At 40.6% G+C, this 14,557-nt stretch overlaps 1 protein-coding gene across 1 annotated transcript in view; it reads right to left on the reverse strand.

The window, feature by feature from the left end:
• The window catches only part of dnah2 (dynein, axonemal, heavy chain 2), a 161,853-nt gene that overhangs the window by 66,879 nt on the left and 80,417 nt on the right, over positions 1-14,557 (reverse strand). The window contains 6 exon segments of the mRNA XM_046851713.1: positions 5-115; positions 193-318; positions 1,416-1,517; positions 1,739-1,956; positions 2,462-2,600; positions 4,293-4,473. Coding sequence (XP_046707669.1) covers positions 5-115; positions 193-318; positions 1,416-1,517; positions 1,739-1,956; positions 2,462-2,600; positions 4,293-4,473 — 877 coding nt within the window.

A 14,557-nucleotide genomic window follows, 5' to 3' on the forward strand; every position in this document is an offset into this window, starting at 1 on the left:
TCACCTGTTTCTTTTTCATGGATTTTAGTGCAGATTTGTCGGCCTTCTCTTTGCCTGCAATCAGAGATTTGGTGGCATCTGTGGTCCACTGGATCTGGCTGGCTGTTATCAGCATCTGCATGAAGAAAGTACATTTTACGGCATGTACAAGCACATACATGCAGACAGACGTGTATGGTTGAGGTCACTCACTTGTCCGGGCCAATCTTTAACCCACTTGTCTCTTTTTCCAATCATCTTTTTAAGAGCCATACAGCAGTTCTTCAAACAATCCTTTAGAGTCCAGCGCATGGTTCGCTCAATATCACACAACCATGCCTACACACACACACACACACACACACACACACACACACACACACACACACACACACACACATATATATATATATATATATATATATATAAACTGTTGGCTTTGGTGTTTTGCTGTAGAATTAGGGTTTCAATAGGGATCCAAACAGGACAATGTGCCTGGGCACCAAACAAATTCATTAAAACATTTGGTCAATGCGTTTGCCAAGATACACATGATCTGCACAGAGCCATGACCCCTACAGCACTGGACATTTTTTGGGAATAAATTGAATTGCTGACTGTGAGCCAAGCCTTTAGGTTTCTCCAATGCCTGAGCTCACTCATTTTCTGGGTCTGAATGATAACAAAATCCCCACAGCCAATCTACAAAAGCTGATGCAAAGCCCTCCCGGAAGAGTGGAGGTAATATAACAAAAGAGGACTAAATCTATAATGAGATGTTCAACGTATTGAAAACATGAGTGTAAAAGGTCAAATGGTGAACTTAAGTCAACTCAACATTTAAGATTTGTTACTTCCTCACTTACATCTTAAGACTGAACTGGTGCATGTACTGCCGAGGTAATAAGATTTTGTTGCATTTAGTAACAAGCATATAAAATCTAGTCAACCCCAATTCTTTATCATTTATTAATGTCCCTGAAATTACTATAATTACTATAGACACACACACACACACACACACACAAACTTGAAATGAGCACAAGGAAAAGATATTTTGTTACTCTGAGTAGAGCAGCACTCCTACTTAACTATTCCCCCATGTAAGGGTGTTGCCAAAAATATAGCAATTGTTGGATGCTCCTGCAATTATATGAATTGTTTGGATTGTACTCTTAACATGAGCTCCAGAAATGGTGTATTTTTGCAACTGTGAACAACAAGCTGAGACTATGAATATAGTCCAATGCGTCATGTGTTTTAGGACGGAAAAAACAATAATAAAACCCCCCACTTCACCCTGTTTGTTTCCTGCTGGCTCAGGCTTCTGTAGTTTACCAATCCTGTCTCTTCCCCCTTTTTAATCTCTTTTCTCATTATAGGCTGGTCACTGCTGAATGTATGTGTATGTGACATGGAATTGAAGGAAAACTCACCTCCACTGGCCCCTCTAGAAGAACAGGTTGAGGGAACTCCACAAACTCCCCATCAGCAGAGAACATCCCACCAGCCTCAGTCTTCCTACCGCCGATTCCCATCTACACACAAGCAGATTAGTCATATGCATTATAGTTGTAAATACGCTCAGGAGCCTGTGTGACTCACGTCCACGTACAATATGCTCATTAGAAGTATTAAGAGTATTTTTCAGCACACACTTACGCGTGCGATCATGAGTGTAATAGTCCAGCTCATTAGTTATCTTGGAGTTTAGTGTGTGTGTGTGTGTGTGTGTGTTAGTGTGTGAGAGTGAGTGTACCTTGTTAATGCGCAGGCTCTTGATATTGTCGAAGCACTTTTTGAGGTGAGGCTGCACTGCGTCTGGATTGCGTGACTGGCCCAGTATCTCAAGCAGGTCATCGTTGGACAGAAAGAAGAATCGTGGAAAGATCTGTCGTTTGGTCTCCAGATACATATCTAAAGACTTTTGAATTTCCTCCAGCTTGCTGTTCATCTCAGACAGCTTCTCAGGCAATCCTGGCACAGAGAGGGGAAAATGAATCATCTGTGCTCTCTTTCTTTTTTTCCCGTTACTTATAAATACATGATGTGTCCTTTCTTTTCTAATGACTTATAGTGTTTAAATTTTTAATTGGAAGTAGTTTTTATTTTGGATCTAAATTCATTCTCCCAAAAAGTTTATTTTCCCCTATTTAGATAATAGAGAATTATTCATTCAATATTTTAAAATATATATTTAAGATTGTTTATTTTGCCATTTTACTTCCTTCTCATCACTCTCCTGTTAGAAGTACTGTATTACTCTCCCTTACTCCTTTATCTGTATATAGAATAAGTACATTCACTAGATATAAATATGTAGCACAATAAATACTGAATAAGCTCATAAGCTGAATTTTCATACTCATTAACTGAACGACTCACTAGATCAGAGTGAAGAGAATTCCAATTCTCCTTCCAATTACAAGCCACTGTGCATCAGCATTTCTCCACGTGGCCTGACTCAACCCCTCATCCTTACCTTGGAGCTGCGTTCCTCTCAGCACGTTCTTGTCCTTGTTTAGTCGGTCCATGATGTCCTTCCAGACGGAGTTGATCACGTCGAACTCGGCGGACTCACGTGGCAGTTGCTTACGAATGTCTTCTCCCAAAAAGATGTTCTGAGAGGGTTGTAAATAAAGGGGGAAAAGAAATTGCAGGTGTGTATACAAAGGCACACACACACACACAGGATATCTATTCTGACAGCCATGATGCTCTTCCCATGAACGCTAAAACGAACAGCTGGTTCTGAAGTCTCACCCTGCCTTGCGTGTTTGGGTAATCAAGTGAGAGTGTGTATTTTTGTTTAGGTATCGGGCCGGAGGTAGTGGTGTAGTACGAACCTGCTGTTTTACCTCTGCGGATATGGCACTTATTAAAGGAAACGAATGCTAGAGAGCGAGCGAGTGTGGTCCATACGAGTGTGAGCTCATGCTTAATCAGCGAAGCTTTGCAGATGTGCATATGTGCTTGGGAATGCCTGGTTAACCACTTGATCTCGCTTATAACAAACAATATGCTGGTGAATTTGGGGAACGTCTTACACGTACACAAGGCTTTGCGGCCATTTCCCTTTTATATATAATGTGTACTTGATGTGCATATTGCTAATGCTAACCTAGTTATATACATCTATAAAATGTTGTGATAATGAAAAAGGATTACTAAGGTGCATGGGTTGTGTTTGTGAGTGAGATCATGCATGGGCGGATGTGTCATGAGAGACACCAGAATTTATTCACTCAAGTCAAGTACATGAAGATTTTTTAAACTTTGCAGATGTTAAAACATTGAACAGGATCATTGTACACTGGCATTATAGAGATAAATGTAAAGGCGGTTTCCTCGTCACATGTACATTACAGCACAGAACACAACACAACAAAGAATTTCTTTCTTTGCATCTCTCAATAATGTTAGAAGCTGGGGTTAGACTGCATAATACACTACCCCTGGAGCACAGAGTTTTAAGAGCCCTGCTTCAGGGCGCAAGAGTGGCAGCTTGGAACCCTGGCGTTCCAATCAGTAACCCAGAGCCTTAACCACTGAGCTACTACTTCCTAAACATACTGTCAAATTTTACTTGTTTGACATTTGACAGCAATAAAAATACCCTTTGTCTTTCTTTTAGCCGGAAACTTGATGACTTTTCCTAAAGTGACCCAAAATACACACAAAAAAGAAAATATTTAAAATATAAAATGTACTTTTGCACAGGTGCTGCAATGTTTTTGCACATTGAGGCTGTTCCAGGTCAGATTTGACCCACATCAAATAAAATGAATTTAAGATTTACCAGTGTGTGTTAAATCAAGAAAATTGGTCTTGTCTTGTGTATTTTTTATAGGAGAGTCGTGACAGTGTTCAAGAGTGAGCTTGTGAGCTTGTGTTCCCACCACATTCGCCCAGGTTCCCTGCAGAAACATGCACCTGTTGGTCATGCAGGAATGGTTGTACAAGGTTATATAATAAATCCCAACAGTTTTCGGATGTTTTTGCCCATTTGACTTGCAATAAAATACATTGAAATCGTTATGGCGGTAACACAGGACTGTAGATGCTTTTACTCAAAAACGAGTGGTGTAAAACCTAAATCCTACACTGATCCCGGCTCTCTGAAACATCGATTACGGATTAATCATCCATTTATTAATGTCAGACAAGCTATTTATACATTTTAAAAAGATCTGTAGTTCATAATTGGTATAGAGACTTCTTATAAGAGTATATTTGGTCTGGGTCAAAATTCCTGTACTCAATGAAAAAAATATTGTAGTGGGTCATTGAGGTGTGTCTTCTTGTGTGTTTACCTCCAGGTACATCCATTGTCTCTGGACTGTAAGTATCATCTCTACGACCTCCAGTACGAGAGACAAACAGCGCTCCCAGCGGTCCACCTCTTTTTCAAAAGCCCTGACAAAGCGTGTGGCTTTCATTGTGGACAAAGTCACCTGGTTGTCCTCCAGCACCTGGAACAGCTCCTCTGTCCCTCTATAAACAGCGCACACACACACACAAATAAATCTAAAACACTTAAGGCATGATTACAATACATTATTAATGATAAAACTAAATGAAACTTAATAAAAAAAAAACACAGCAACCAGAAAAAAAGAATAACTAAAACCCTTTATTATAAGGCACAACTCTTAAACTAGTGTGTTTTTTATTAAAAAGAGGTAATTGTGAGAGCATTTGCTCCATTTTTATCGTCAGAATGGTTAAATATGTGTGAATACACACAAGCCACACAAATGCATTACCCACAGGTACTACAAAAAAACAACAACAACAACAAAAAAAGAACATCAATGAAAGAAATGTTTTTTTTTTTTTTTTTGTAGCCATCACTGAGAGAAATCTTCAAGCTGCCAATAACATCTGTTTCTCTGCACTATTCCAATCGCAGAGAACTCCATTTCTATCTGAACCCACCATTTTCTCTCCACTGAGGCAGGGGAGCAGCGGGAAAGATGCAGCAAACAAAAGAAAGGACAAAGTGAACAGCATTGGCCCTCGACCCCCTCCTAAGTGTACTGCGTTACCATGGCACCAGCCTCACGCCGCTGCAACCGTCTCCATGCCAACAGTAGACCCAGCTTTAGTGCAAAGATGAGACGGTCTTTGCACATGACGTGTATATACAAACACACACACACATTACTCTTCATTTACATCAGATATGTGCATCATCATACGGTGATTTCATAAGGTGACGTCATGCCATCTTTACAAACACGACGTATGGTTTGTAGAATCCGCAGGTGTGTGAGTGTGTGTGTGTGGGGAATGCTCTGATTCCCAATACTCCCTTAAACGTCCACATACTTTACTCTAACTGAAGCCTCCTAAATGAAATATTTGGCTTGATGACCAGAATATAACCCTAGTAATGGCAATAACAGTTTGGGTTTTGAAAGACAAAAGAATTGATTGAGGCTGAAATAGTAAATTAGTCAACACTTTTCTTTACACCGTGTCCATATTCACACCTATACACACACACACACACACACACACACACACACACACACACACACACACACACACACACACTTTGCCCCTCTGTGCCTAGGAGATGGGAAGGCAAGGGGAGCAAGATGAAGGCAGAACAGGTTGTCATGGTAGTCAGGGAGCACCAATCATCTTCAGGCTTCACAGGAAAATCACGAGTGGAGTGAGGGGGCTGAAAGAGGGGGAATATCAGGCAGAGACGAATATACACACATACAGAAATAGAGCAAGATACAAATAACATACCTCATTAATTCATTGGTCAAAATGATTTGCAATCTCATTCATTCATGTTCAGTAGGCATTTAATCCTTTGTAGTGAACACTATGTAGGAAGGAATACACCCTGGATGTGACAACAGTGAAATGCAGTACACCATGCACACACACACACACACACACACACACACACACACACACACACACACTCACACACACACACACACACACACACACACACACATATACAACAATCAGGCATAACATTATGAACTCATTAGTACATTATGAGTGGTGAAGTGAATAACACTGATTATCTCTTCATCATGGCACTTGTTAATGGGTGGGATTTATTAGACAGCAAGTGAACATTTTGTCCTCAAAGTTAACGTGTTAGAAGCAGGAAAAATGGGCAAGCGTAAGGATTTGAGCGAGTTTGACAAATTGTGATGGCTACGGGACTGGGTCAGGGAATCTCCAAAACTGCAGCTCTTGTGTGATGTTCCCAGTCTGCAGTGGTCTATTAAAAGTGGTCCAAGGAAGGATCAATAGTGAATCGGCGACAGGGTCATGGGCGAACCAAGGATCATGAGCGAAAGCTGGGCATGTGGTCCGATCCAACAGACGAGAGTCTGTAGCTGAAACTTCTGAAGAAGTTCATGCTGTAAATGCTCGAGGGGGTCAGAACTATTTTAGCAGCAAAAGGGGGAGCAACACAATATTAGGCAGGTGGTCATAATGTTATACCTGATCAGTGTATTTACATATTTGCATATGTAGTCCATCTATCAAATATGTTCAGGAGCAGGGAGAAAACCTGAAAACCTGAAGGAAAACCCAATCACGAGGTGAACGTTTGTAACTTTATACAGAGGGTAGTATGAGCTCAGGATCGACTTCAGCCACCATGTAGCACTGAGACAGCAACACTGCACACCACCACATTCTAAATGACCACCACAGTCAAAGTGTCCGAAAACAAACCCGGCACATGAACTCCCACAAAACCTTACAGCGAGCACGAATAACCACTAATTGCTTCAATGTTGAAAAGTTGGATGAACCATACAGAACAGTTTCTAAACAGCTTCCTTTCATGCCAATGCGTTTCCATGACCTTTAGTGTAGAATGGTTGCAGATTTGTGTTTTATACAGCCCTTATTATTCCACCATAAACTAATCGGAACAAAAGCCAACAGTTTATTTTCCTCTCGACAGGAAAAACGAGCAGAAATGATTGCGGTGATCTTGTGCTAAAGAGGGATAGGGCTTATAATGTAATACAATATTTTAATTTAAGTGCCTACCTAAAAAGGTAAAATGCATTTTCTTTCCACAGTAATAAGGGGATTTTTAAATTTACAAATGGCAACAGCATATTTACTTTAGTCCGTATAAACAGAGGTACCTTCTGCTTTGGCTTTTGTTTTGGCTTTTTTTAAAAAAAAAAAATCACCTGACTAATAGCACAGGAAATGCGTTTAACCTTCATTTGCACTGAACTGAAGTAGCTGCATTCATTCTTTTTTTCCTAAATAGACACACTCAATTACCTCCTACACTCTTGCATGGTGAGCAACGCAGGGAATAGAGGCAATGTGGTATGGATAAGTGCTTCAGTTTTTTCAGACACACACAGAGACAACCACAGAAGGAGAGACACAAGCGTAGGGCGTGCACACACACACACACACACACACACACACACACACACACACACACACACACGCATGCACGCACACACAACAATTGTCTCCAGAAGGCCAGATCCGACTGTGCGTGTGCACACTCATGAGCGTGATGATGCTTATTACCTGAGCTAGTGTGTGCGACCCGATGTCTAATGCGTGTTCGTGGAATGACGCGTTGTGAGTGTGTGTTTGTTGATTGGGACTCTCGGAGGAACGGCGAGTGAGAGTTAAAAGAGGAGAGAAAGAGAAGGAAGGAGCTCAGCACACATCAGGAGCTCCAACCGTATCCCATATACCACATACTGATTTGTACACACTAACCACTGCTATTTCTGCCATTTCTGTGTCATTAATTACTCCCGTAGTGCCTGCCGCACACACACACACACACACACACACACACACACACACACACACACACACACATTGTGCGCATACATTTAGCTTCGAGTGAATTAAAATAAGGAATGCATGCAGAGGCTGCAGATTTTAAAGGACAAAAATAATCACATGCTGGGCAACAATAAATGTTGCTTCCACGAATAACAGACCCTCTGTTTGTGTGTGTGTGTGTGTGTGTGTGTGTGTGTGTGTGTGTGTGTGTGTGTGTGTGTGCAGGACAGGAGGTGAAAGGTAGAGCAAGTCATATGCATACAAAGAGCAGAAATAGCTTGTTCTTTTCTCTGTGTCAATTTAGAAATGTGCTTCAACATGTTATGCAGTGGGAGCGGAGTGTATAAGATCTCGCTCGCGATCTCAATCCGTACAAACTACCAGTAAAAAGAATCGTAAATGTTGCATTTGTTCTTTCCATTAAGACTACAATTCATAAGCGGTCGCAGTGAATGTGATTTGTGTGTGTGTTTTGGAAGCGAGTGCTAGCAGCTGCAAAAATCAAGATCTTTTCCGTTCCCCTGCCGTCGGATGGCAAGTTTACATGCAGGGCAGGTTTGAATTTTTTTTTTCTCTCACTCTTTCTCTCCCTCTCCCTCTCCTTCTCTTCCTCATCAGTGAGCTTGGGTCAGGATTCTGACTAAATTAGGCCGCAAGTCTAACTCTAATCTGCAGCAGATGGCCAGACCAGAAGCAACAGCAACATGGCAACATGAAGTTAGCTCTCAACCACACACACACACACACACACACACACACACACACACACACACACACACACACACACACACACACACAAGGTGGCACTGTTGTGCCTTGCAAAAGCACTGGTTCGGGCTCACTAAGGACATAATAAAGACACAAATCAGCGTCGATAATTCAGAGCGAGCTGCCCAACCTGGGCCGAGTTATAATTTGAGGTCTCGCGGCTGAATGTTAAGAATAAACACCGTAAGCGCAGATTCGCGTGAGGAGACGGACACGGGCTTCTCTAATGTGATAAGAGCAGAGCGCGGGAAGAACAAGTAATGTCTTTCAATGCCTTTGATCAGACAGCTAGCTCCGACGCGTGTCTGTGCGAAATGTCTGTACTAGATGCAATGCCACTACTGCATAAGGTGAACTATAGTACTGATCTTTCTGTGTAAAATTCAAGACTTCAGAGGCTGGATATGAAAAAAAAAAGGTTTTTTCCCAGAGTGATTTTATTTCCTATTGGAGGAACATGTGAAATCGATATTTTCAGTTATCTTCACAGTTATAGTCAGCGTGTTACTTCCTTGATAATACATTGTAATAGTAACCCTGCACTCCAGTTCATTTTGTGACAAGTAAATGCATCTCCAAAAAATTACCCCATCCAACATACAGACTTTTAACTAATACTAGCAGGCAGCTATTACTTTTTTTTAATTGCATCTGCATTTGCTTTAATTTCTAAGCACAATTTCGTTTTCCCAGCATCTCTGGGTTTTTGTGAAAGATTTGACTATAGTTTAAATTTCGATGAATACAAGCCATCATGATCTTAGCTTGGTAGCTACTGTTAGTGCTACACTCAACGGTATGGACTTCCATCAAAACCTAGCTAATGAACTCGAAATATAACAAAAATCCAGCATTTATAACATCACAGACGAATTACACAGTTCAAGACTACTGTGTGCTTGGTCATATTTCATGTTAAATGTCAGTCTCTGCTTTAAAACCAATCAAACCATCTTTTGAAAAAGCTTTTAGTGATTAGCTGTGATGATGTGTGTGTGTGAGTACTGTATATATCCACCAAAATCCCCCTGCGATACACAAAATCACATACATTTTATGTAAGATCGTGTAAAGAATAGTGGTGGACGAAGTAGAAAGTAGACTCCAGTAAATGTAAAAGTGCTACCTTTATACTTTCACTTGACTAAAAGGTATTTGCCTTTAAATGTACTTAAGTATCCAAAGTACTATGATTTATTATGGCTATAATGTTCCTATTATCACTTAATCAACTCAGTTTATGTGAAAAGACTCTGTTACTCTTAGCACACTGATCTATTAATAGATGATATTTGACTTTGAAATGTAATAAAATTAAAGTAAAAGTCTCCCCAAATGTCCACAAAACCTGTATAAGACTAGAGACGCAAAAAAAGCTACTTACAGCATATATACATATAAAACCTGCAGTAACTAATTACATTTATTTGGTTACTGTCCAAACCGGGGATTTTTCACAACGGTAGGCCCTAAAATCACATGCGAAAGCTAACGCATCGTGTGCAGTGATCACATGTGAAAGTATGTGACATTTCACGAAACCCCAATCCTACATGTTCTACATAGAGTCGCCTAAAATAAGCCTGCTGAAACATGCCATGACCTTTTTGTCACTCTCTGGAAGAAAAAGATTCTGTGTTACTGCATCTCATAAATTTTCTTTATGCATTATTATTTATTTTTTTACAATGATGCCAGAGAAAGTACCGTATTTTCCGGACTATAAGCCGCTACTTTTTCCCCCACGCTTTAAACCCCGCGGCTTAAACAACGAAGCGGCTAATTTATGGATTTTTCCTGGGTTTTTCCCGGTTTCACAAACTTCAAGACAAAAAAAATGAGCCCCATAACATTAAACCAATAAAACTGCCGAACGGGTTCAGGTGAACCAATAAAACTCTTTATATTAAATCAGCTGCGCTCCCACTGAATCGGGCCGCACCACATCATAAATATGGATGAGGTTCCTCTGACGTTTGACCTGCCGCTCACTTGGACTGGCAACAGGAAATGCGAATCATCAACCGGGCATAAAAAAACGCATTTCACCTGTGTTCTGCGCTGCACAGCATCAGGAGAAAAGCTTCACCGGTGGTGATTTTTAAACGCACGACGATGCCAAAAGAAAAACTCTTGTTTTGAAATTGTTGTGAAAGGAAGGAGGAAGACAGTGAACAATGACTCTCTTGGTAGGCTACTGTTTAGATACAAGCCGTGTAACAGACACTGTCTTTCATTAAAGCCTGTGTAAAGTTCATTAGTTTCAGTGTAGACACCTGCGGCTTATAGAGAGGTGCGGCGTATTTATGTTTAAAATAAAAATCTTTGTAAAATTTAGTGCGTGCTGCTTATATTTGGGTGCGCTTAATAGTCCGGAAATTACGGTATTTGTCCTAAAATAAAAATGCATGCCACACTTCTAGACTTTTAGACTCCTTGACATCAAGGGTTTAGTGCATGATTTATGTTATACCCCCACATGCCATATAAGGGTAATTGGCTAACTTAGGCTTTAATTAAAATATATAGAGGAATATATTCCCTGTGTGAAGACATATTGCAGATTATTGTGAAAGTAATTACAATTCAAATGCAAATGTTATTAGAAAACGACAGCCGTGTGCCCGAACACTCCACGATAACACAAACATGCACATAATCACATCTACACACAGTGTTCAATATCATCTACAGTATGATCACTGCGCTCTCAGAACATTGCCATCCGTTACTGTGAGGCGCGTGAGGTAATATGAAATTGATTCTGCCTCTCTGAGCACATACCTGAATACTAAAGAGTATGCTTTAGACACAGGGAGGGAAAGTAAATGTGAAGGAGAAGAAAGGCCAACACTGATGGAATCTCTTTTTTTTTTCCTACACGGGATCCGTGTGTTAACAAGCTGAGAGATTCATGGGAAAAAAGGGAGAGAGCGAATGAACGGCCTCTCGCTGCACTGCCGCTATAAATAGAAGAGGAGATTGGCGTGTCACAGGGACCACTTTAAGCTCCAAGCTTCTACTGTTCACTCTCTTTTTAGGCCTCCTTTTTCTCTCTCCATCTCCCTACCTGTCAGTGTGACAGCAAGCCATGCCTGTCCCTCCCTCCTCTCTCTCTCTCTCTCTCTCTCTCTCTCTCAGGTGGGTTTTTGTGACTGCAGGGGATGACAGCTCAAAAAAAAAAAACAGAGAGAGGGAGAGAGAGATGCAGCATTTTGGGCTCTAAGATCAGCACGCCCCACACATTTCATTAATCTCACCACACAAGAGCACAGACCTATACACCAGGTAACAAAAGCCCGCACAGACACACATCAGCACACGGTACAATTCAAACAAGTGCACACAAAAGGCTGTGTAAATATATTTACACACATTCTCTCTCCTTGCCTTGGTGATAGCACCGTTATTAAAAAACAAGCAAAAAAAAATCCCCCCAAAAATCGTATACAAACAATGCTTCAATCAACCTTATTCCTAATGCGCCACATGCACATCACTTCGAGCGGAATATGGATGTGTCCGGGGTCTATTTTTCTGACGTATAAACGACTCCATTAGATTCGAGCGTGTACTTGGCTGCAGTATATTTACAGAGTCTCATCGCTCCTCTCCGTTTCTCTCAAGCTTGTTTGAATAATTGGGAATAGCTTGTCCTGGGTGAAACTCCCTGATAATTCCCATTCAACAACAAAATGACAACATTATCATTTAAATGATTTCAAATAGAGATTGTCTTTAAATAAATGTCCTACAGACAGAAAGACTAAATAATAGAATCTTGTTTTGTTTTCCTGTGGACCTGTGCATTGTTATTACACTTGTTTTGTGGAGGATGATGTCACTTCCTATGTGTCCAGGTTTCCCAGGTTTTGAGTCTCAAAGGTGTAGGTTTAAGGTTTATTTAAAAGCAAGCATAACTCACATCAAATTCAACTGCAGTTTGATGTTCGGGTTTGGAAGGTACTCTTTAAATGACACAAATATTTTAGCTTGCAGTTCTATAACCAAGAGAAGGGAACATCTAATCGTAAAAACCTTACATTGGCTTCCAGGAAGTTGCAAAATTGATTTTAAACTGCTGCAGGCAGTACATACATAACCTAACTGCTGTTTTTCCTCCAAAGAACATTTCGCAGTGTCTGTTGCAGTTAACTTTACACACCTTTAGATAAAAATGTGATAATTCATTGTCCCCTTTTGTGTAATAAAATGTACAGTAGTGTTTCGGTTGATATTTGAGGTCCTTCACTGTGCTTATTGCAACTTTTCCTATTCAGCGACATTGTATGGTACACGAGTTGCTTATTAACCAAGAACAAGTGTTCAATTTTACCAGGCTCTGCCTTTATCAGCATATCAATAATATACAGGAGCGCTGCATCACAGACCGATATCTCAAACAGCAAGTATGAATGGCGTTATTAATGCAATTTTGACTAAATTACCAGCAGTGTCACCAGCAAATCACCTCCACACCATCACACCTCCTCCGCCACGCTGCACAGTGGGAACCACAAATTCAGGAACCGCCTCTGTACGTCAAACAAAGACGCCTTCACCTTAGACTCATACATTAGACTGATATAATGCCCATTCCTTTTTTAGTGGGTTTTTTTTAGTGATGGTTTCTTTGCTGCAATTCAACTATGAAGACCTGACTCATGCAGTCTCCTCAGAACAGTGCACGTTAAAATATATCTGCCACTTGAACTCCGAGAAGCATTCATGTATGTCGGCGGTTTCTGAGGCTGGTAATTCGAAGAAACTTATCCTCTGCAGCAGAGGTAGCTCTTAGTCTTCCTTCCCTGTTTCATCATAATCTCTGATTATTTTAGAGACTTTATGCGGGGATACGTTCAAGTTCTTGAAATGTTTGTAAAGATGGACTGCCTTTTATCTATTAACTCTGTACTAACACTGAAGGAGATGTGACAATAGTCTAGTCTCCTAATGTCACAGCGTTTTTCTTGCTTGCACTGCTTTCTGTAGTGTCTATTTAGGTTAGAATGTTGCCAGTGTCAAAGGTCGTCAAGCCTTCAGAATCAGCAGTGCTGGCACCCGTAGCATTAAATACATTTCGCTTGAAGCGGCTGCTTTAACCAATCAGATTGCGACTCGAAGGCCATCAAGGCGTGCAATAAACTTCAGTATTTTCTTGTCCTTTGATTGGATGGACAGAGAGTTCACTAGTCAAAGCTCACAAACCGCATCTGTAGCAAACTGCACAAGCTCAAATATATTTGTGCTTATTTCTACTTTTTCTTTCAACTTCTCCCATTTGGGATCACCACAGCGGATCATCCATCTCCACACCCCTGTCCTCTACATCTACCTCCTCCTTGGCCTTACTCTTTTCCTCCTTCCTGGTGGCTCCATCCTCAGCATTCTCCTACCGATATATTTGTGTTTATTTAAAAGCTGTTTTTTCATTCCACAATGGCTGACAGTGGAGAAGAAACTGATTTGGTTGCAGATACGCTTACAAGGCCATTTTCAGTACGGACTTTTCAAGAAAAGCTGAACATTGTGAGTAAATGTCAGCCAAAACATTTCAAGTTAAGTTGTCCTTTTCAGGAACCATTTATACGTTTGCGTTTTCTTTCTTGTCGAATTTGCATGTATATACAGCCTGATACTACAACTGTTCACAGTATTTTTTTATATTTTGGCTACACTCAGTACCCTGCAATATGTGTAAAAAAAATTTTATTGGAAAAAAAAAGGAATTTTACATGTTTAGCTGCTTTGAGAGAATACCCTTTGTGAAAGCAGTATAGAAATAAACTTGAATTAAATATACATAAGTATTCAGAGCCCTTACTCATTACTAGGTTGAAGCATCTTTGGCTACCAGCTTTGCACAAGTGAATTGGAGGATTTTCTGCCATTCTCCATGGTAAATCCTCTCAAGGTCGGTCAGGTTGGATGGGGCAGTTAGTAAACAGCCACTTTCAGGTCTCTCCAGAGATGTTCAATAGGGTTCAAG

Source organism: Silurus meridionalis, chromosome 6, assembly GCF_014805685.1.
Source record: "Silurus meridionalis isolate SWU-2019-XX chromosome 6, ASM1480568v1, whole genome shotgun sequence".
NCBI lineage: Eukaryota > Metazoa > Chordata > Actinopteri > Siluriformes > Siluridae > Silurus > Silurus meridionalis.